At 40.6% G+C, this 24,818-nt stretch overlaps 1 protein-coding gene across 1 annotated transcript in view; it reads right to left on the bottom strand.

Moving 5' to 3' along the window:
* SLAMF6 (SLAM family member 6) overlaps window positions 1-24,615 on the bottom strand; it is a gene marked incomplete at its 5' end in the record, with an annotated part of 29,101 nt that extends 4,486 nt beyond the window's left edge. Inside the window, 5 exons of the mRNA XM_082865774.1 lie at window positions 135-173; window positions 498-614; window positions 1,086-1,349; window positions 4,111-4,434; window positions 24,510-24,615. Coding sequence (XP_082721900.1) covers window positions 135-173; window positions 498-614; window positions 1,086-1,349; window positions 4,111-4,434; window positions 24,510-24,615 — 850 coding nt within the window. The remainder of the gene's footprint in view (window positions 1-134; window positions 174-497; window positions 615-1,085; window positions 1,350-4,110; window positions 4,435-24,509) is intronic.
* Between the last annotated feature and the right edge of the window lie 203 nt (window positions 24,616-24,818).

Genomic DNA, 24,818 nt, shown 5'->3' with positions numbered 1-24,818 from the left:
ATCTGGTCCATCTGAGTAATGACATTCTGACTCCCTCCTCTCTCATTATACAGCCCTCTGACTGCCCTCCTTTCCTTTTCACTTGGTTCTTCCCATCTGTTTTATGATTGGGATTTAAGAGTCTGGAAGCTCACCAGGACACTGGGTTTGCTGAGTAGAGAACTGAAAGAAACCTGAAAAATAAAATTAATTGAAATCTGTTGAAATCTGTGACTATAGTGAGAGAAGCCTTCCACCCCCTACCCCTAGATGTGTCTCTCTAGAGGATGTGGTGGAAGGGGACCCGAAAGGGTCCTGCATTTTCCAGTAAGACACTTTTCTAGGAGATTAGCACATGTGTATTCACAACCCAGGTGTTGTCCCAGTGGACCAGCTGAGCCAGGGTTTGCATGCTCCCTCCCTTTATCTGTCTTCTACAAGACAGAGTCTTTTGGAGGCCCCAAATGCTAAGTCTCTGGAACCTTGGAGAAGAAACAGTAAGTAGGAAGAAAGGAAACCTATTTTTTTCCTCCAAACAAATAACGACACGATGATGACCACGACTATACATATTGAAGAAACTGCCACTACAATCCACGTGGTATCCAGGTGTTCATTTTTTTCATTAGTAACACCTAAAAAGAAAAAAAAAGAAGTTGCACTTGAGACACATCGAGTGAGGCCCAGAGTGGTTTTTTAGAGCCTCTACTGCATCTCTTCTAGACCATCTTTGGGAGTTGGGTGGGTTCATCTATACCCAGAGGCTCTGGGGGTATGAGCAGGCTTTCTGGGAGTGGGAGTCCCATTTAGACAGACAGGGCATGGTGGAGCCTGGTAGAGCCAGTGGGAGGAAGCAATCCTGCCTTCCCAAGGACTTTGCTCTTGGGATCTGAGTGGGCTGGAGAAAGGGTTGGTGGAGGGGGAGGGAGGAAGGAGAGACCTCTGAGGGAGTGAGAGGCATGGAGCCCCAGGGGATGTCTGTCCCTTCCCAGTGTCACTTGGCTGTCTCCTACTGGGCTGCTGTTTTAGGAATCATAAAGAGCACAAGAGACACCCCACACCTCACAGCCACTCAAGGCTCTCAGAGAGACCTGAGACATACTTACTTTTGCAGAGACTCTGGACAGAGACAGAGAAGGATGAATTGCTGACAGGATTCTTAGCTACGCAGGTGTAGGTCTCTTCATTGAAACTCTTGGGGTCCCAGGAGATAGTAAGGTTTGCTTCACTTTGAAGTGTGTTTCCTGAGACCTGCCACCTGAATAAGATGTTATCATTTGGATTCTCCACAGAGCAGGTCAGGAGGATCTCACAGGTCCTATTATTAGACCATTTGGTGTGAGGGACAACTTGTAAGTTCCTCAGTCGTCCTGTGTGCAGAGAAGAGGCCTGGATTAAGGACAAATGTCTTGGCTTAGCCCTCTGTGAAAAATATCTCTCACCTCGATGTTTCTGTATTCCACCTGACACAGCTGTGTACTCTGTAAATAACTCTGCATGTACTGCCTAATTGATGACATCAAGGTATGGGGTGACCAAATGATAAGGGACATCAGTATGAGACAGAGTAGGCAGTGGGAGAGAGGGAAGGGAAAGACTGGGGTTGTCACCAACTAGTCAGGTGATTTTAAGCTGATCACTTTAATTTTTGGAGCTCCAGTTTCTTCCTGGGGGTCCTTCTAACACTTATTCACTGCCCCTCATGTAAAGATAATTTGGAGACTAAGCTAAGGACCAGCCCTACCTCAGCCAGGTCCGAAACCAGAAGACCAGGCACACTTCTCCATTGTCAGAATTCCCTAGATGAGATGGAAGATAAAAGCTTAACACTCTTGGAGAACTGTATTTCCCACATCTGTGGGAATATTGGTTCTCACTGGAGCTGATGCTGGCTCAAATGATGACAAAGAGACCTTGATGTAGAGTGTCACCAAGTCAGAAAGGGAAATGTTGAGAATTAAAGAATTAGGAAAGGAAGAAGTGAAGAAACAGAGAGAAAGCAAGAAATTCTGGGGAAGAAAGAAGTGCAATATATTTGGGACTACATATGTTGCAGAAATATCCGAGAGCAGAGACGAGAAAATATCACCTCTAAGGTGTCAGTGGCTGTGAATCAATGGGGACATGAAAGCAGTACAGAAAAGCCCTCTGACCTAGACTCCGCCCAAGGGTTGAAATAAAGGTGACCCAATAGAAACAGAATGACTCCAACTGTCTGATTAGAAGAGATTAAGTAATGCTTTAAGCTTAGCTAACTGAGTAGGGGTGGTGGAACATACCTTGCTAGAACAGAATTTTCATGTCATGGCAAAAATGTTGGATTTAGAGTTAGGAAGACCTAGGTTAGAATCACGGCTTTGTCATTTACTGGCTACATGGACAAATTTTAGTCTCTTCATGCCTAAGTTTCCTCATCTATAAAACTGGGCAATAATACTTACTTCTTGGGTAATTATGAGGATTAAATGAGACAGCATGTAGCACAGAAATGGCAAATATTTGGCATGAATATTACATCTCCTTCAGCCAATGTCTGTTGCTGACCTCAAAAACCTATCTTGATATCTTTCTCCACTTGATGAATATATAACTACTGACTTGACATTTCCACCTGGATATAATGTGTATCTCCAACTCAACATGTTCAAAATGACTCCTGTTTTTCTCTCCAAAACATTCTCAATCTGCAACTTTCCCCATCTTAGTTGACAACAACTGCATCCTTCCAGTCATCCAAGCCAAAAGCCCTGGAGTCATCCCTGACTCATCTTTTCCTCTCATACTCCCACATCACAAAATCCTGGTGGCTTTACCTCTAAAATATATCCAGAATCCAACCACTTCTCACTACCTCCACTGCTACCACTCTGGTCCAAGCCAGTATTACCTCTTGCTTAGATAGTTGCAATGGCTTCCTAATTGGTTCAGTGGCTTCCATCCTTGTCCAAAGAGATCCTTTAAATAAGTAAGTTAAATTATATTACTTCTCTGCAAAACCCTCCAATTGTTGTCCGTTCCCCCAAAATAGAAGCCAAAGTCCTTGTGATGGCTCTCATAGCCTTAGAAGATATGGCCCCCTACTTCCTTACTGACCTCATTTCCTATTGCTCTCTCTTACTCTGCTCCTTGATGTTTGACCTTCTTTATATTCCTTGAGCTGCCAGACACAGGGAGTGCTTGTGTGGGATGGCTCTTCATCCAGATATCTGCATGGCTCACTCTTTTACCTCCAACATGTCTTGGCTCTAATGTCATCTTCTCAATGAGGCCTATTATGATCACTCCATTTAAAACTGACCACTGCTTTCTGGCACTTCTGATGCTCCTTATTCTGTTCTAATCTCTCTTTCTCCATAGCACTCGCAGCTTACTGTGTCATTTGTTTATATATTATGTGTACTGTTTATTATTGCTCCCATATTCCCTACCCAGAATGTCAGTTCCATGAGGGCAGGGACCTTTGTTTTGTTCACTGAGGTATTTCAAGGGCCTAAAACAGTGTCTCGTATATTATCCCTGGTTAACAAATATTGTTGACTCAGTGAATAAACAACATGACTCTGATATCTTTCTTAACACTGAACCCTAGACAGTTACTCCCAATTAATTGATATTGGCCCATAAGATCAAATCTTTGCCATCCCTAGCCTAGTACATACAGAACAATTGGCCAGTGTTTTTTAAAAGAAAACCTATATAATTTATATCTTAAAATACCTTTGCACAATTGTAAAACATGTTGGTGTAGCTTACACATCTCTCTGTGTATGTACCTTTGAAGGAGAGGCACTCCAAAAGGGCCTGAGAAGCCATTGGCATTCAGCCTCAGGAGTGTGGTTGTTGCAGAAGAAGTTGTGCTTGGTCTTCTAAATAGTGGCAGAAGAAACTTGTCTCAACAAGTGTAATGGAGCCTAGTACAGGGTCTAGAAGTCACAAGATTTAGGTTCTAATCTTAGCTCTGTCACTAACTGCTGTGCAATGCCATTGAATAGTTTTGTTGCTGGACCTCAGTCTAGCTCCAAATGCCATGCTTTTTACCACTAAGCTATAGTGCACACTTGCAGTCACATAGACTTGAAATATGTACTATTTTTCAGTCCATACACAATTAAACCCCATGATTTGACTCACTGAAGATCCTCAGATCATAATCGGTAAACAGTGAAGAGGTCAGTGTGGTTATCTGGGCGCGGTATAGTCCTGAGTCTGCCATCGTCAGGTTGCTGAGCTGCAAGGAATAGGACTCGGTGACATTCAATCGATTTTTCCGCTTTGGGTCAGTCACCCTGTTTAGTGCTTCATTTGGCTCTATGAAGATGGCAGATTTTCCCTCATGTAGCCAGGTGATGGTCGTGATCTTCTCTTCCACAGGAAACTTCAGGGTAAGTGTTACAGACTCCCCCAGGACCCCGTTCACAATCAATGGGGTTGAGCTGGTTTGTGAAACTGTGTTCCCTGTAAACACAGAAAGAAAACTGCTATAACTCTCCCTGCCCTCCTCCTGCTCCCCACACCCTTTCTCCATCCTCTGCCAGTCAGTTAGAGCTCTCTGATACTGAAGTCCAGAAATATGATGAAAAGGGAAAGGGTTAGGAGGAGTGTTGAAATGGGCAATCACAGAGGCTCCACCCCAGCAAAATGTCTGGCACTTTTGTTTAATGAGTAGTTGATCCAGATGATCCTGGCCAGTCTACCCTCCCACACTAGCTGGTCACTCCTGAGTCATGGCCACACTATCTGATCCCAGCTTCTGAGTTATCTGGGCATGAGATAGAGAGGGACAACTATATCAACTCTCTGGCACAGACTTCAAAACCCACAAGTCTTTGCTGATGAAATATAATCAAAGCTTGACATTTATTAAATACTTACTGTGTTCAGCATAGTAGGCTTGTGAGATTTAGAGGACTAGTAATAGGAATTTACAGTTCTTATACATTATTTCATTCGACGCTGACAACAATTCTGTGAGGCAGTAGGATGAATATTACCATCTCCATTTATAGAAAGGATCTGAGGCACAGAGAGGTTACCTAGTTTTCCCAGGGTTACCTAGCTAAGGAATAAGAGAGTCAGGATTCAGACCCAACTCCTTTGACTCTAACTACTTTGTGCTCTTTCCATGATACCAGAAGATATCTTTTATTCTCCCAAAAGATTATTGTCTAGTAGTTGAGGAGATAAAAACTGATAAGCATAAAAATAATACAGTTAACCTCAAAGTAACATACAATGACTATACTCTCATGAGCCTCTCTCAGAGCCATTAATGTTCAAGAAAAAAGGTGAAATAGTCACAGTCATTCTTAAAGAAGATGTTTCTTTACCATCCTTTGCCAAATTCCTAGCATTTATCATACCATTTTTTAGCCCTCTGTTTACTTGTTTGTCCAGCTGACCATGTCTTAATTATCTTTATATCTCAGCACTGTGCCTAACACAAAGTAGGATATGGAAATGTTTGAGTGAATCAATGAATAGGTAACCATTACCACAACCTCAACCTTCTCAAGATCTCTTAATTCTCAGGAGAGGATCTGAGTAGGTGAGGAAATGTCTCAGGATCTTTGCACTCAGCTCCTGGGTGACCTCACACTTCCTCTCTTTTTCTCAAATTGTCACATGCATTCCCATCACATGAACACTGCCATTAATTCCCCCTCTTTACTACATCTTTCCCATCAGCACTTTAACATGCTGTTGTTTGTCATTTGACCATTCTTCCCTCTCAGAATCACATGGGTGAATATCACAAGCAAAATCTTGAGTGAAAAAAGAAAATACAAATACAAATAGAATACAGTAGCATGCTTACATTTATTTAAAGTTAAAAAACAGGCAAAACAAATCTATTATTTTAGAAGTCAGGATAGGGTTACCTTTGAGGAGGAGGGAGGGATAGCAAATAGGAGGGAGCATAGAGGGGGTTTTCTGGGCTGCTGGTAATGTGCCATTCCTTAACCTGTGTCTGGATACACAGATTTATTCATTTTATGATTATTCCTTGAGCTGACACTTAGGATTTGTAATTTTCTCTTTGTATACTATATTTCAGTAAAAGAGGTTAAAACAACAAGAAAAAACAAAACAAAGCAATTCCAATGTCCTATGAGGGCCAGAATGATCTGGTCATTTTTCTCTTTTTAGCCTAATTTCCTATAACTCTCCCCCTTATTCCCTTTGCTCACACTATGCTGGCCTGGTTATTCCTTGAACAGGCCAGTGTTGTACACTTGTAATTCCCTCTGCCTAGAATGCTCTTCCCCCAGGTGTCCACATGGCTCACTCTTTCATCTCCATAAGGTCTTTAATGCAAACATCCCCTCTCAAGGAGGCCATCTGTGACCACGCTTTCCTCACCACAAGCCCTCACTCCTGTGTACTCATTGCCTTTGAATTTGTTTTTCTCTGTAATACTTACTTTCTACCATACTCTGTAATTTGCATATTTGTTTTTTTGTTCTTTCCCCCTTCTATAAGAATGTAAGCTCCATGAAAGCAAGGATTTTTTCTGTCTTGTTCACGGTGCTGGACATTCTTGAACAGTGCTTGGCACAGAGTAGGCACCCAATGAATACTGCTGAGTGAATGAGCACAGCTCCATCCCTTGTTTTGCAGGTTCTCTGCCCAGGATGTTTAGGACCAGTTTCACTTTGTAACGGGTCTCGGCATACCCTGTGGCCCAAAGACTCTCCAAGAACTGTTCTTCCTTCTCTAGCACAGACCTTTAAGTTTCCTTTGTTGTTATAGATTGAAATCATTCATTTATTTAACAGGCCATTCATTGTACTATTTGCTCAGCTTTATGCCAATTCAGTGAGTAAAAGCCTTAGAAATCATGGCATTCAGACCATACTTATTAGATTCATTTTATGTACCAGTTTCTGGACTGAAGACTGAATATAGAAATGAATAAGACATTGTCTGTTCTCTGGGCTCACCGTTTGGTAGAGGAGTCTGACAGGTAAACATGTAGCTATGGTGTGGTGAGTTAGGCGTTGACCTAGGATAGGGTTTGCTTCTGCATTGCTCTCACACCACTAATTGCACCCTGCACACTCAATATCGAGTGTTTCTTTCTCTTAGATATAGTTAAAATGTTCTTTTCCTCTATTTTTCATAATCTTGAGGTAGGGATTATGCTTATCATCTCTGTATTCCTAGCATTTAGCACAATTTTGAGCTCAATAAATGTTGAATTGATAGAGATAACTGCTCTATAGGAGCACAAATAGTGAAAATGATGGGGTAGAAAGGGTTGGGGGTTGTCAGGGAACACTTTGCAGAGAAGGTAACATTGTAGTTGGGTTTTGAATAAAAACAAGAAGTTCTCCATTGCTTGATTATTTCAAGAATGCCCGGCTCTTTCTTTGCTCCATTGTTCCCTTTGCCTGAAATACCTTGCTCACATTTTCCCATCTGGTGAGCTCCTATTTATCCTTCAAGGATAAGTTCAAATATCTGTTTGCCTTTGTTTATATTTGTGGGGTTTGCATTGGTACAGGGGAGGAGACAGGAGTTTGTGGTTGGAGAAGAGGAGAAGTTATAGAAGGAGGAGAAGGGGTTGGTAGAAGTAATTCCCTGCAAGTCTAAGAAAAAGAAGAAGATAAGAGCCACTGTGCTTAAGGAAGGTGAAGGTAAGAAGTTACTGAAAAAGTTCAAAGGCTCCTCTGAAAGACTTTGGACTCTAGGAGAGCTGCTTTGGGACCCAGATGACGTGGTGTGGCCCAGAAGGCACAAGAAGGCCTTTTTCTCTACTCTGCCTGGGATCAGCACTGATGCTTTGGGAATGTCCTGGGTCAGCATCCTTGGAATGGATATCCACGTTCTCTGCAGAGCATTGAGGTCTTCTGTAAGTGGTTCAGCTGGCTGCAGATTTGGAGGACTAGAATCAGAAGAGACTAAGAATTGGGAGGATGCCTCATGACCTTAACAGAAGGCTGCTTTGGGGGCCTATGGGAAGCATTCCTTATAAGTCACTGGGAGCCACTTGGAGCATGGGGGTGGTGCTGAGGTCCATCCCCTGGTGTGGATGTTCAGTCAGCAGAAATTTGGAGTATGTTTGTTTACATGTTTCACTCACTCTGGAAACATGAGTAATGTATCAGTCAGCTCTTTATGCCCCCAGAATCTGGCCCAGGGATCTTGGAATACTAAATAGGTTGAGATCAGAATGTAAAGTGTCTTGAATGATTATCTGAATGATTTTTTTTGAATATATTAAGAAACATGGAGTATTTTTGAGAAATGCAAAGGAATAAAGAAAGCAGGTAAGGCTGAACTGATTCTGAAAAAGAGAAAAGTCAGAGAAACTTTGGGATATCTAACCTAGGGGAATGGCTTAGGCCTAGGACTGGCTTAGGCCTATCTATAGGAAAAGGAGATATAGTGGGTTGTTTCAGCTCAGCATGAAACAAGTTCAGAAGGAGGGTAGGGGCTGATTTCTCAAGAGATTTAATAGAGAAGGGAAGAGATATATAAGGCAGGATCTTGAGTAAGACAAGTGAAAATGAAAATACAACATACCAAAACTTACAGGGTGCAGCGAACACAGTGCTCAGAGGGAAAATTTGTTCTTTGAAAAGATCAGGAAGATTGACATAATTTTAGCTAGATTAATTGAGAGAACAATAGAGAAGGCTCAAATTACTAAAATTAGAAATGGAAGAGTGGACATTACTGCAGACCTTATAGAAATAAAAACGATTATAAGAGAATAATATGAATAACTGTATGGTAACAAATTAGATAGCCTAGATGAAATAGACAAATTTCTATAAACAAACAGATTACCATGACTGACTTAAGAAGAAATAGAAAATCTAAGAGGATCTTTAACAAGTAAAGATATTGAATCAGTAATCAAAAACCTTCTGGCAAAGAAAAGTCCAGGACCAGATGGCTTCACTGGTGAATTCTACCAAATATTTAAAGAATAATTAATGTCAATATTTCTCAAACACTTCCCCAAAAAAGGAGAGGAGAAAACACTTTCTAATTCATCCTATGAGGCCGGCATTACCTTTACCAAAGCCAAAGATATCATACACACACACACACACACACACACACACACACACACACACACACACACACACGCACGCACACACAAACTATGGACCATTATCCCTTATAAGCATTGATGGAAAAACCCTCAACAAAATATTAACAAACTGGATCCAGCTGCATAGTAAAAGGATTATACACCAAGACTAATTGGAATTTATTTCAGGAATGTAAGAGTGATTCAACATATGAAAATCAATCAATGCAATATGCTACATTAATATAATTAAGGGAAAAAGACACATGATCATCTCAATTAATACAGAAAAAAACATTTAACAAAATCCAACACTGTTTCACACATAAGAATCTAAAAGTAGAAGGGAAATTCCTCACCTTGATAAAGGGCATTTGAGAAACCCACATCTAACATTCTATTCAAGAATGGAAGGGACTTCCCTGGTGGTGCAGTGGTTAAGAATCCACCTGCCAATGCAGGGGACACAGAAGATCCCACATGCTGTGGAACAACAAAGCCTGTACACCACAACTACTGAGCCTGTGCTCTAGAGCCCGTGAGCCACAACTACTGAGCCCGTGTGTCACAACTACTGAAGCCTGCATGCCTAGAGCCCATGCTCCACAACAAGAGAAGCCACTGCAATGAGAAGCCTGCCTACTGCAATGAAGAGTAACCCCAGCTCACTGCAACTAGAGAAAGCCCACCCACAGCAACAAAGACCCAATGCAGCCAAAAATAAATAAATAATAAATAGATTTTTAAAAAAAGAATGAAAGACTGAAAGCCTTCCACGTAAGGCCAGGAACAAGATAACAATGCCTACTTTCATCACTTCTATTTAACATTGTACTGGAAGTTCTAGTTACAGCAATTAGACAAGAAAAAGAATAAAAGGTATCTTAATTGGAAAGGAAAAAGTGAAACTATTCCTATTCACAGGTGATGTGATCTTATAGATAGAAAATCCTAAAGAGTCCACAAAAATAGATTGGTGCAAAATGGTAGAGTAGAAGGACATGGGCTCACCTCCTCTTGCAAGAGCACCGAAATCACAACTAACTGCTGAACAGCATTGACAGGAAGATGCTGGAACCCACCAAAAAAGATACCCTACATCCAAAGACAAAGGAGAAGCTGCACTGAGACAGTGGGAGGGGCACAATCACGATAAAATCAAATCCCATACCTGCTAGGTGGGCGATCATCCACAAATTGGAGAACAATTATACCACAAAAGTTCTCCCACTGGAGAGAAGGTTCTGAGCCCAATGTCAGGCTTCCGAGCCTGCGGGTCTGGCAATGGGACTAGGAATCCCCAGGCAATCTGACTTTGAAGGTCAGTGGGATTTGATTTCAGGACTTCCAAAGGACTGGGGGAAACAGAGACTCCACTCTTGGAGGTCACGCACAAAGTCTTGTGTGCATGAGGACCTGGCTAAAGGAGCAGTGACCCCATAGGAGACTGAACCAAACCTACCTGCTAGTGTTGGAGGGTCTCCTGCAGAGACAGTGGGCAGCTGTGGCTCACTACAGGGACAAGGTCACTGGCAGCAGCAGTTCTGGGAAGTACCCACTGGCGTGAGCCCTCCCAGAGGCTGCCACTAGCCCCACCATATGGCCTGTAGGCTCCAGTGCTGGGTCACCTCAGGCCAAACAACAGGGAGGGAACACAGCCCCACCCATCAGCAGACAAGTGGATTAAAGTTTTACTGAGCACAGGCTCAACCCACCAGAGCAAGACCCAGTTCTACCCACCTCCAGTCCCTCCTATCAGGAAGCTTGCATAAGCCTCTTGGATAGTCTCATCCATCAGAAGGCAGACAGCAGAAGCAAGAAGCAAACCTACAGCCTACAGAACAAAAACCATAGTCACAGAAAGATAGACAAAATGAAAAGGCAGAGGACTATGTCCCAGATGAAGGAACAAGATAAAACCCCAGAAAAACAACAAAATGAAGTGGAGCTAGGCAACCTCCCAGAAAAAGAATTCAGAATAATGATAATGAAGATGATCAAGGATCCTGGAAAAAGAATGGAGGCAAAGATTGAGAAGATGCAAGAAATGTTTAACAAAGACCAAGAAGAACTAAAGAACAGAGATGAACAATATAACAACTGAAGTGTAAACTATACTAGAAGGAATCAATAGCAGAATAACTGAGGCAGAAGAACTATCATTATTCTGAATTCTTTTTCAGGTAGACTGCCTATTTCCTCTTCACTTGTTTGGTCTGGTGGTTTTTACCTTGCTCCTTCATCTGCTGTGTGTTTCTTTGTCTTCTCATTTTGCTTCACTTACTGTGTTTGGGGTCTCCTTTTCACAGGCTGCAAGTCCGTAGTTCCCGTTGTTTTTGGTGTCTGCCCCCAGTGGCCCAGTGGCTAAAGTTGGTTCAGTGGGTTGTGTAGGCTTCCTGGTGGAGGGGACTAGTGCTTGTGTTCTGGTGGATGAGGCTGGATCTAGTCTTTCTGGTGGGCACGACCATGTCTGGTGCTGTGTTTTGGGGTGCCTGTGACCTTATTATGATTTTAGGCAGCCTCTCTGCTAATGGATGGGATTGTGTTCCTGTCTTGGTAGTTGTTTGGCATAGGGTGTCCAGCACTGTATCTTGCTCATCATTGAGTGGAGCTGGGTCTTAGTGTTGAGATGGAGATCTCTGGGAGAGCTTTTGCCGTTTGATATTACATGGAGCTGGGAGGTCTCTGGTGGACCAATGTCCTGAACTCAGTTCTCCCACCTCAGAGGCACAGGCTTGACATATGGATGGAGCACCAAGACCCTGCCAGCCACATGGCTCAGAAGAAAAGGGCAAAAAAAAAAAGAAAAGAAAAGAAAAGTTATTAAAATTAAAAATAATTATTAAAAATAAAAAAGTAATAAAAAAAGAAAGAAAGAAGAGAGCAACAAAAACAAAAAACAAATCCACCGATGATAACAAGTGTTAAAAAGCTATACTAAAAAAAAAACAACAAAATAACGGACAGACAGAACCCTAGGACAAATGGTAAAAGCAAAACTATACAGACGAAGTCACACAAAGAAGCATACACATACACATTCACAAAAAGAGAAAAAGGAAAAAATCTATCTATCTATCTATCTACAAAAGGAGGAAGAGAGCAACCAAATCAATAAACAAATCTTCCAATGATAATAAACTCTAAATACTAAACTAAGATAAACACAAAGCCAGGATCAAATTAGATGCAGAAAGCAAACCCCAAGTCTACAGTTGCTCCCCAAATCCACCGCCTCAATTTTGGGATGATTTGTTGTCTATTCAGGTATTCCACAGATGCAGGGTACATCAAGTTGACTGTGGAGATATAATCCACTGCTCCTGAGGCTGCTGGGAGAAATTTCCCTTTCTCTTCTTTGTTCGCACAGCTCCTGGGGTTCAGCTTTGGATTTGGCCCCGCCTCTGTGTGTAGGTCACCTGAGGATGTCTGTTCTTTGCTCAGACAGGACGGGGTTACAGTAGCAGCTGATTAGGGGGCTCTGGCTCACCCAGGGCAGGGGGAGGGAGGGTACGGAATGCCAGGTGAGCCTACGGCGGCAGAGGCCAGCGTGATGTTGCAACAGCCTGAGGAGTACCGTGTGTTCTTCTGGGGAAGTTGTCCCTGGATCACGGGACCCTGGCCTGGCGGGCTGCACAGACTCCAGGGAGGGGAGGTGTGGATAGTGACCTGCTTGCACACAGGCTTCTTGGTGGCTGCAGCAGCAGCCTTAGCATCTCATGCCTGTCTCTGGTGTCTGTGTTGATAGCTCGCACCTGTCTCTGGAGCTAATTTAGGGGGTGCTGTGAATCCCCTGTCCTCATGCACCCCTAAACAAAGGTCTCTTACATCTTAGTCAGGTCCAGACTTTTTCCCGGACTCCTTCCCTGCTAGCTGTGGAGCACTAGCTCCCTTCAGGTTGTGTTCATGCAGCCAACCCCAGTCCTCTCCCTGGGACCTGACCTCCAAAGCCCAAGCCTCAGCTCCCAGCCTCCACCCACCCCGGCTGGTAAGCAGACAAGCCTCTCAGGCTGGTGAGTGCTGGTTGGCACCGATTCTCTGTGTGGGAATCTCTCCACTTTGCCCTCTGTACCCCTGTTGCTGTGCTTTCCTCCATGGCTCTGAAGCTTCCCCCCCCGCCCATCCCCCATCTCCACCAGTGAAGGAGCTTCCTAGTGTGTGGAAACTTTTCCTCCTTCACAGCTCCCTCCCAGAGGTGCAGGTCCCTTCCCTATTCTTTTATCTCTGTTTTTTCTTTTGCCCTACCCAGGTACGTGGGGAGTTTCTTGCCTTTTGGGAAGTCTAAGGTCTTCCGCCAGTGTCAGTAGGTGTTCTGTAGGAGTTGTTCCACATATAGATGTATTTCTGATGTATTTGTGGGGAGGAAGGTGATCTCCACGTCTTACTCCTCCACCATCTTGAAGGTCTCTCTGGCATGATATATTTAAAATGATGGAAGGGAAGAACCTACAACCAAGAATACTCTACCCAGCAAGACTCTCATTCAGATTTGGACAAGAAGTCAAAACCTTTACAGACAAGCAAAAGCTAAGAGAATTCAGCACCACCAGACCAGCCTTGCAACAAATGTTAAAGAAACTCCTCTACGCAGGAAAGAGACTAGCAACTTAAAACAAACAAACAAACAAAAACAATAACCACAAAATAAACTTGCACATATATAGACTGATATATCAAAACCTCATGGGAACAGTAAACCCAAAAACTGCAACAGATACCCACACACAAAAGAAAAAGCAACCCAAACACAACACTAAAGACAGTCATCAAATCACAAGAGAAAAGAGCAAAAGAGGAAGGGAAGAAAAAAGACCAACAAAAACAAACCCAAAACAACTAAGAAAATGGCAATATGAATGCACATATATATATATATATATATATATATATATATATATATGTTTTTTTTCTTTGTGGTACACAAGCCTCTCACTGTCATGTCCTCTCCCGCTGCAGAGCACAGTCTCCAGACGTGCAGGCTCAGTGGCCATGGCTCACGGGCCCAGCCGCTCTGCGGCATGTGGGATCTTCCTGGACCAGGGCATGAACCTGTGTCCCCTGCATTGGCAGGAGGACTCTCAACCACTGCACCACCAGGGAAGCCCACGAATGCACATATTGATAATTATCTTAAATGTAAATGGATTAAATATGCCAACCAAAAGACATAGACTGGCTGAATGGATACAAAAACAAGTTGTATATATGCTGTCTACAAGGGACCCACCTCAGACCTAGGGACACATACAGACTGAAAGTGAGGGGATGGAAGAAGGTATTCAATGCAAATGGAAACCAAAATAAAGCTGGAGTAGCAATACTCATATCAGACAAAATAGACTTTAAAATAAAACCTGTTATAAGAGATAAAGAAGGACACTACACAATGATCAAGGGATCAGTCCAAGAAGAAGATATAACAATTGTAAATATATATGCACCCAACATAGGAGCACCTCAATATATAAGGCAAATAACAGCTATAAAGGGAGAAATCAACAGTAACACGATAATAATGGGGGACTTTAACACCCCACTTTCATCAATGGACAGATCATCCAGACAGAAAATCAATAAGGAAATACAGGCCTTAAATGACACATTAGACCAAATGGATTTAATTTATATTTATAGAGCATTCCATCCAAAAGCAGCAGAATACATATTCTTCTCAAGTGTACATGGAACCTTCTCCAGGATTGACCACATGCTGGGCCACAAGGCAAGCCTCAGTAAATTTAAGAATATTGAAATCATATCAAGCATCTTTTCTGATCACAACGTTATGAGATTAAAAATAAACCACAGGAAAAAAACTATAAAAAACACAAACATGTGGAGGTTAAAAAATATGCTACTAAAGAACAAATGGGGGCTTCCTTGGTGGCGCAGTGGTTGAGAGTCTGCCTGCCATTGCAGGGGACACAGGTTCGTGCTCTGGTCCGGGAAGATCCCACATGCCGTGGAGCAGCTAGGTCCATGAGCCATGGCCGCTGAGCCTGCAAGTCTGGAGCCTGTGCTCTGCAACAGGAGAGACCACAACAGTGAGAGGCCCGTGTATCGCAAAAAAAAAAAAAAAAAAAAAAGAACAAATGGATCATTAAAGAAATTAAAGAGGAAATTAAAAAATACTTAGAGACAAATGAAAATGAAAGCACAATGATTCAAAACCTATGGGATGCCTCAAAAGCAGTTCTAAAAGGTGAGTTTATAGCAATACAATCTTACCTCAGGAAACAATAAAAATCTCAAATGAGCAACCTAACCTTACACCTAAAGCTATTAGAGAAAGAAGAAGAACAACAACAACAACCAAAAAAAAACCCAAAGTTAGTAGGAGGAAAGAAATCATAAAGATCAGAGCAGAAATAAACAAACAGAGACAAGGAAAACAGTAGCAAAGATCAATGAAACTAAAAGCTGATTCCTTGAAAAGATAAACAAAATTGATAAACATTTAGCCAGGCTCATCAAGAAGAAAAGGGAGAGGATTCAAAACAATAATATTTGAAATGAAAAAGGAGGAGTTACAAATGACACCACAGAAATACAAAGGATCATAAGAGACTACTACAAGCAACTGTATGCCAATAAAATGGACAACCTGGAAGAAATGGACAAATTCTTAGAAAGGAACAGTCACCCAAGAATGAACCAGGAAGAAATAGAAAATATGAACAGACCAATCACAAGTACTGAAATGGAAACTGTGATTTAAAAACTCCCAAAGAGCAAAAGTCCAGGACCTGATGGCTTCACAGGCGAATTCAATCAAACATTGAGGGAAGAGCTCACACCTATCCTTCTGAAACTGTTGCGAAAAATTGCAGAGGAAGGAAAATTCGCAAACTCATTCTATGAGGCCACCATCACCCTGACACAAGACAAAGATACCACAAAAAAGGAAAATTACAGGCCAATATCACTGATGAACATAGACTCAAAAATCCTCAATAAAATACTAGCAATCTGAATCCAACAGTACATTAAAAGGATCATACACCATGATCAAGTGGGATTTATCCCAGGAGTACAAGGATTTTTCAATATCCACAAATCAACCAGTGTGATACACTACATCAACAAATTGAAGAAAAAAACCATGTGGTCATCTCAATAGATGCAGAAAAATATTTTGAAAATTCAGCACCCATTTATGATAAAAACTTCCCAGAAAGTAAGCAAAGAGGGAACATACTGCAACATAATAAAGGCCATATATGACAAAACTATAGCTAACATCATACTCACTGGTGAAAAGCTGAAAGCATTTCCTCTAGGATCAGGAAAAAGACAAGGATGTCCACTCTCATCACTTTCATTCAGCATAGTTTTGGAAGTCCTAGCCATGGCAATCAGAGAAGAAAAAGAAATAAAACTAATCCAAATTGGCAAAGAAGAAGTAAAACTGTTTCTGTTTGCAGATGACATGATACTATACATAGAGAATTGTAAATATGTTACCAGAAAACTACTAGAGAAAATCAATGAATTCCGTAAAGTTGCACAATGTAAAATTAATGCACAGAAACCTGCTGCATTTCTATATACTAACAATGAAATTCAGAAAGAGAAATTTAAGAAACAATCCCATTTACCACCACATGAAAAAGAATAAAATACCTAGGAATATACCTACCTAAGGAGAGAAAAGACCTGTACTTTGAAAACTGTAAGATACTGATGAAAGAAATCAAAGATGACACAAACAGATGGAAAGATATACCATGTTCTTGGATTGGAAGAATCAGTACTGTTAAAATGACAATACTACCCAAGGCAATCTACAGATTCAATGCAATTCCTATCAAATTACCAATGGCAAGTTTCACAGAACTGGAACAAAGAAAATCTTAATTTGTATGGAAACACAAAAGACCCCAAATATCCAAAACAATCTTGAGAAAGAAAACTAGAGCTGGAAGAATCAGGCTCCCTGACTTCAGACTATACTACAAAGCTACAGTCATCAAAAGAGTATGCTGCTGGCACAAAAATAGAAATATAGATCAATGGAACAGGATGGAAAGCCCAGAAATAAACCCACACATCTATGGTCAATTAATCTATGACAAAGGAGGCAAAACTACACAATGGTGGAAAGACGGTTTTTTCAACAAACGGTGTTGGGGAAACTGGACAGCTACATGTGAAAAAATGAAATCAGATAATTCTTTAACACCATACACAAAAATAAACTCAAAATGGATTAAAGACCTAACCTATAAAACTCCTAGAGGAAAACATAGGCAGAACACTTTCTGACATAAATCACAGCAATATCTTTTTTGATCCATCTCTCAGAATAATGGAAATAAAAACAAAAATAAATGAATGAGACCTAATTAAACTTAAAAGATTTTGCACAGAAAAGGGAACCATAAACAAAATGAAAAGACAACCCACAGATTGGGAGAAAATATTTACAAATGATGTGACCAACAAGGGATTAGTCTCCAAAATTTACAAACAGCTCACGAGGCTTAATATCATCAAAACAAACAACCCAATTTAAAAAAATAGACAGAAGACCTAAATAGACATTTCTCCAAAGAAGACATACAGATGGCCAACAGGCACATGAAAAGATGCTCAACATCGCTAATTATTAGAGAAATGCAAATCAAAACTACAAGACATCACCTCACACCAGTCAAAATGGCTATCATCAAAAAATCCACAAACAATAAATGCTGGAGAGGGTGTGTAGAGAAGGGAACCCTCTTACACTGTTGGTGGGAATGTAAACTGGTACAGCCACTGTGAAGAACAGTATGGAAGTTCCTTAAAAAACTAAAAATACAGCTACCATATGACTCTGCAATCCCACTCCTGGGGATATATCCAGAGAAAAACATGCTCTGAAAGGATACATGTACCCCAATGTTCATTGAGGCACTGTTTACAATAGCTAAGACATGGAAGCAACCTAAATGTCCATCAACAGAGCAATGGATAAAGAAGATGTGCTATATATATACGATGGAATATTACTCAGCCATTAAAAAGAATGAAATAATGCCATTTGCAGCAAAATAGATGGACCTAGAGAATGTCATACAGAGTGAAGTAAGTCAGACAGAGGAAGAAAAATATTGTATTATATCCCTTATATGCAGAATCTAAACAGAAATGATACAAATGGACTTATTTACAAAACAGAAACACTCACAGACTTAGAAAATGAACTTATGGTTACTGGGGGGAAGGATCGGGGGAAGGGATAGTCAGGGAGTTTGGGATCGACATGTTCACACTGCTATATTAAAAATGGATAACCAACAAGGACCTACTGTATTACACAGGGAACTCTGCACAATGTTATGTGGCAGTCTGGATGGGAGGGGAGTTTGGGTGAGAATGGTTACATGTATATGTATGGCTGACTGAGTCCCTTTGCTGTGCACCTGAACCTATCACAACACTGTTAATCAGCTACACTCCAATATAAAACAAAAAGTATATATAAAAAAAAATCCACAAAAAATCTATCAGAGCTAATAAATGAATTAAGCAAAATTGTAGCATAGAAGATCAATTTACAAAACTTTACAATTACAACACATATTTTTACAATTGTAAATTTACAATTGTATAGTTTAAATTTGTATTTTACAAATACACATTGTATTTTTATTATTTTAATTAATTAATTAATTTTTTACACATTGTATTTTTAAACACTAGCAATGAACAATCTGAAAAGGAAATTAGGAGAACAATTCCATATATAATAACATCTAAAATAATTAAATATCTATGAATAATTTAGCCAAGGAGATTAGAGACTTATATGCTGAAAACTATGAAATGTTTTGAAAGAAATTAAAGAATACCTAAATAAATGGAAAGACATCCTATGTTCATGGATTGTAGGATTTTTTTTTTTTTTTGGATTGTAGGATTTAAGATTAAGTATTTGGCAATACTACCCAAAGCAAGTTACAGATTCAGTTCAATCTCTATCAAAATTCCAATGACTTTTGTGACTTTCTTTTTCATAAATAGAAAAGCCATTCTTCAAATTCATATGGAATTGTAAGGGACCCCAAATAACCAAAACTATATTGAAAAATAAAAACAAATTGAAGAACTCGCACTTCCCAATTTAGAAATTTTCACAGCTACATTAATCACATGCCAGTGCATTGCTGGTATCAAGATAGACATATAGATGTCTATATGGAATTGAATTAAGAGTCCATAAATAAACCCATACATTTATGGAAAGTTAATTTTTGACAAGAATACCAAGATCTTTCAATTGGGAAAGAATGGTTGCTTCAACAAATAGTGCTGGGACAACCGGATGCCTATAAACAAAAGAATGAAGTTGAACACCTCCCTCACACCTATGCAAGAATCAACTTAAAATGCTTCAATGACCTAAATATGAAAGCAAAAAATTATGAAACTCTTAGAAGAAAACATAGGTGTAAATTTACATGATCTTGGATTTGGCAATGAATTCTTAGATATCACAACAAAAGTGTGAGCAGGAGAAGAAAAAAATAGATAAATTAGACTTCATCAAAATTAAAAACTTTTGTGCATCAAAGGACATTATCAGGTAATGAAAATAAAACTTACAGAATAGGAGAAAATATTTATAAATCATATATCTGATAAGGGTCTAGTATTCAACGTAGTTAAAGAGCTCTTATAGCTCAAAAAAAAAGAAAGACAAATAATCCAATCAAAAAGGGACAAAGGACTTGAATAGACATTTCTCCAAAGAAAATATACAAACGGCCAATAAGCACATGAAAAGAGGCTCAATATCATTTGTTGTTAGGGAAATGCAAATCAAAACCACAATACACTTTACATGTATTAAGATGGTGATTAATAATAATAACAACAATAATAATAGTAAATAATTGGAAAATAAGTTTTGGTAAGGATGTGGAGAAATTAGAACCCTTATACATTGCTGGTGGGCTTGTAAACTGGTACAGACACTGTGGAAAAAACTATTTAGTGATCCCTCAAAAAATTAAGTACAACATTACCATATGATCCAGCAATTTCATTCCTGGTTATATACCCAGAAGAATTGAAAACAATACTTGTACAAAAGTCTTCATAATAGAACTATTTGCAAAAGCCAAAAGGTGGAAACAACACAAATGTCCATCAGTAGATGAGTGGATAAATAAATATGGTACACACATACAATGGAATATTATTCAGCAATAAAGAGGAACAAAGTACTGATACATGATACAATATGAATAAACATTGAAAACATTGTACTAAGTGAAAGAAGTCAGACATAAAAAGTCACATGTTGCATGACTTCATTTATAGGAAATATTCAGAATAGATAAACCCATTGAGCCAGAAAGCAGATTAGTGTTTGAAGAGGGATAGGGGGAAGGAGAAATGAGAAGTGATTGCTTAATGAGTACAAGGTTTCCTTTTGGAGTGACTAAATGTTTTGGAGCAATAGAAGTGGTGGTTGCCCAACATTGTGAATTTACTAAATGTCACTGAATTGTACATTTTAATATTATTATTTTGTTTTGTGAATTTCACCTTAATGAAAAAAAAGAAAGACAAAAATTTTGTGTGCACATGGAGACACAACTGAGGCTAGATCTGTAGTGGGAGACTGAAAACTGGGAGGTGTGGAAGGCTGGTAGTCCAGTGGGCACAGACCACAGATTCTGAGAGGTGGAAAGACACAGTTGTCCTTGAGGATAGTGACAAAATATAAACAACTCTCTGCCTGTGGTGAGCAACAATAAACATTTGAAGGTGTGGATGGTTAGTAAGAAGTAGATAATGCTGCTCAGGGGAAGGGGAGTCATCGGATTACAATCTCTTAGCAGAAGAGCCTGTAAGTTTTTGACTCAAAACGTCAGAATCATTTGGTTGGCCCATGTGTATTGGCTGTACATATATTTCCTACCACTGTTCTCTCTTCAGCATCAGAATACCTGTATCTGCTTCCTGCAAACACACTTGAAGAATTTGTTCTTATTTCTCCATCCCTCCAACCCCACTGTGACTAAAGTCTCATGAGTGTGGTTCATGAAGCAGCATTGGGGTTGCCTGGGAGCTTGTTATAAATGCAGAATCTTAGTCTCCATTCCAGAATCAGCATTATAATAAGATTCCCTAATAATTTGTATGCATATTGACATTTGATAAGTAAGTTCCCACCTATAAAGAATAAAACGGAGAAGCAAATGAGATTCATTTTCTCCAGGGCATGATAATGTCTGATTTCAGTTATACCAATTGGGATTATTTCTTAACATGGTTTATCTTTTCAGATACATTTCTTAAAAGGAGCAAGTTATGGTGTCCAGCCCCTTGAAAGAATGTAGGCTGGCATGAGTCATCTTCCTTCATGCTTGTTTTCAAGAGTGATTTTATTTGTGCCATACTCTTGTCACAGTAGTTTTCTTTCCCTTCCTTAATCACTCCAAACTCTTCCCTGAACCAGGGCCTTCGCACATGTAATTCCCACTGCTTTGAATGCTTCTTCATTAGACTCCTCCCCTGTTTGACTTCTCACACTCCTTAAATATCAGAGGAGATGCTACCTTTCCAGAAAATCCATTCCACATCACCTCATCCAAAGCAGATCCTCTTGTTTTTCTCTGCAATGGTACTGAAACCAAGAAGGACACTGTGGGGACTCCTGGGCATGGAAGGCTTTATGTCCCCCATTTCTTGTTTGTAGGGAATAGACTCCAGCCTCCATGACCTTCCCTGAGTTCCTAAGGGCGGATTAGAATAGTTGCTAATCAAGGAAGAGAGGGGATGCAGAGACGAGAGAGGAGCAGCCAAGAAACAATAGTGCAACCTTGGGGCAGGGTCCTGGTTCCGCCTCAAGGGTTAAACAGCAATATCTTTGAGCTCTTCTACAGAACTAAAACCCCCAAAATGGAATATATCAGCATTCTTCATTCCAGATTAAAGGAACCAGAGAAGCTCTTCAAGAAGACCACCTGAGGCCAGATTAAAGGAACCATAGAAACTCATCAGATTACCTGAGAACAAACTGAAGGAGTGCAGGTCCTGCACACACCCTAATCTTATCAGCAACCCCAACCTTGAACCGTTGCATAAAACTCCTCACCAGGGCTTCCCTGGTGGTGCAGTGGTTGGGAGTCCGCCTGCCGATGCAGGAGACACGGGTTCGTGCCCCAGTCCGGGAGGGTCCCACATGCCACGGAGCGGCTGGGCCCATGGGCCATGACTGCTGGGCCTGCGCATCCGGAGCCTGTGCTCCATGGCGGGAGAGGCCACAGCAGTGAGAGGCCCGCATACCACAAAAAAAAAAACACCAAAAAACTCAGGTTGGGACACACAGTTTTTGAGGACAGGAGCCTGCTTTGTCTCCCTTGTCTGGCAAAGCAATAAAGCTACACTTTTCTATTTCACCTAAAACTCTGTCTCTGAGATTCAATTCAGCACCAGTGTACAGAAGCCAAGTTTTCAGCATCAGTACCCTGCTTATTTTCTTCCTAGTATCACAGTTTATAATTATATATACATTTATGTGAATATATAACTGTGTATAAACTAACTAGCAGAGTAAAGTGGTTATGAATACAGACTCTGGAGCCAGGTTCTAACCCTGGAAATCACTGCTTTCCTCCTGGGCTTCAGAACACCTGCAAAACACATTCAAGTATGTTTCTTTTCTGCACCATCCCCACTTCCCCCATAACAGTGTGACATTAAGCAAGTTACTTAAGTGTTGTATGCCTTCTTTCCTCTTCCTTAAAGTGAGGATAGTGTATATTTCATAGGGCCCTATGAGAAGTATTGATGGGAATGAGGAGAAGCAGGGGAATTTTAACCTGAGGACGTTCAGAACATTTAATTCTAGGGATGGGTTCAATTTTGCAAGGAGGCAAAGACACGGGTCTCTGCTCCCATGCTGGGGAGTGGCTCTTGAATGTGTAAGTAAATTCTCCCTCTTTCTACATCTTATACTTATTTCCCAAGTTTCTGTCCTTACACTTTTCTCCTTAACTTCATTTATTACTTCTATGCTGTGACTTCTAAGCTTCCAGCCTCAGCTCTACCTCCAGTCCTAAATTTCCAGCTGCTTTCAGGAAATCTTCTCATGGATATCACACTAACATCTTAAAATTAGTAGCTCCAAAATAGAAATCACCTTCTCTTCATGGCTGCTCCCTCATCCCCGCAGCTTTGTAACCTTCTTTGGCTACTCTGAAATTTCACCCCCCCCAATATTTCATATCTCCTTTCCCTGCTTGATTTATTTCATTCTTATCATTTATCACTATCAAATATACTATTTCACTTATTTATCTTGTTTATAGTTTGTCTCCCCCGCTAAAAAGTTAACTCCACGAGAGCAGGAATTTTTGCCTCCTTTGTTCATGGTGTATCCCCAGGAACTAGAACAGTGCCAGGCATCCAGTAGGTGCTCAATGAATATTTATTGGATGACAGTGAATTCTCTTCCCCCCTAATTCCCATTGCCAGTTAATCTAGTTAATTCTACATCTATGATGATTTTTGCTTCTGTCCTTCTTCCTCTTGTGCTGCTACCGTGTTTATTCAACTGTCACTGTTCCTCAAAAATATTGCAAGAGCTTGCCACCTAGTGTCTAATGAAATTTGGGCAAGTTATTTAAAAAGGGGATAATAATAGTATAGACTCATAGAACTGTCATAAGGCTTATGTATATGATGTATGTACAATATTTGACCCAGTTCCTGGAACAGTATGAGCCCTCAATGAATATTAACTATTTTTATCTGCTACCCTGGGCTAGTTCTGGGCTAGCTTTCCTGTTTTGTCTTCTGCCCCATCCTATACTTTGGCCCCAGCTGACCACTTGTGGTTCTCCAAACCTGACATGAACCTTCATGCTTTCCATGAAATGGACAGCAGGGAATGAGAAGCAGGCAGGATCAGATAATTCCTTTCTGTCTGCCAAATTGGGTGCTGCTGGACTAGATAGCCCCTGATTTGCATCAAAGGAAAGGAAAGCTGGAGAACGCTTTTTATCACAGTAAGCAAAAACTGAGAGGACTATTTCTGGTGTTTTAGTTGGGTTCAGAAATTTCGGCTAAGCCCAACCATAGAATTTCAATATTTCCAATGAAGATTGTGAGGCTCAGGAGGAACGTGTAACCAACCTGTGACACCACAGTAAGTAAGAAGACCTCTTTTCTTAACTTTCGGTCTCTTTATACCACAATATGCTGGTCATAAAACCCAAAGAGTCTTGTCTCATAAAAGCACATTTACCATGCCCCAGCAGATAATTCACTTAAATGAAAACACAGTTGGAACTCTTAACTCTGAACCATCTCAGGCCATAAGCTTTTAGGTTGAGAGACAACGGCAGTTTATCAGGCACCACTGTGAGCCCCACCGGATCCCTTGGCAGAGAGACAGACAGACACCTATAAATAGGTGATTTAGATTGAGCAAGCTGCACAAAACCAGGAGTGACTCATGACTACATGGGTCCGCTTCAGTATTTACCTGGGCCAAGGCAGGAGACAAGCGTGAGAGACTGGAACAGCCAGATCATGCTCTTAGCAGTGGAGAATGGTGCTGGAGACCTCAAGGCAGTCAATGTTCTTGGCATTCTCTCATAGACTGAAAGTGCTTCTACTGAAACTTCCCTCTTCCTCTCAGAGGCGTGGCAAGGCTTTCTTCCCCCATACAAAGAGTTCCAGTTTTATTTTATTACTCTATTTATTTCTTTTCTGAGCAAAGTGCAAAAATCTTGTGTGTGATGTGAATTGGAATTTTCACTATCTATATCCTTTTTTCTTTCTTTTATATGGT

This window comes from Leucopleurus acutus (genome assembly GCF_964270905.1).
Source record: "Leucopleurus acutus genome assembly, chromosome: 2".
Taxonomy (NCBI): domain Eukaryota; kingdom Metazoa; phylum Chordata; class Mammalia; order Artiodactyla; family Delphinidae; genus Leucopleurus; species Leucopleurus acutus.
Note: the sequence above shows the minus strand (reverse complement) of the source record. Positions and strands in the feature narration are given on the sequence as shown.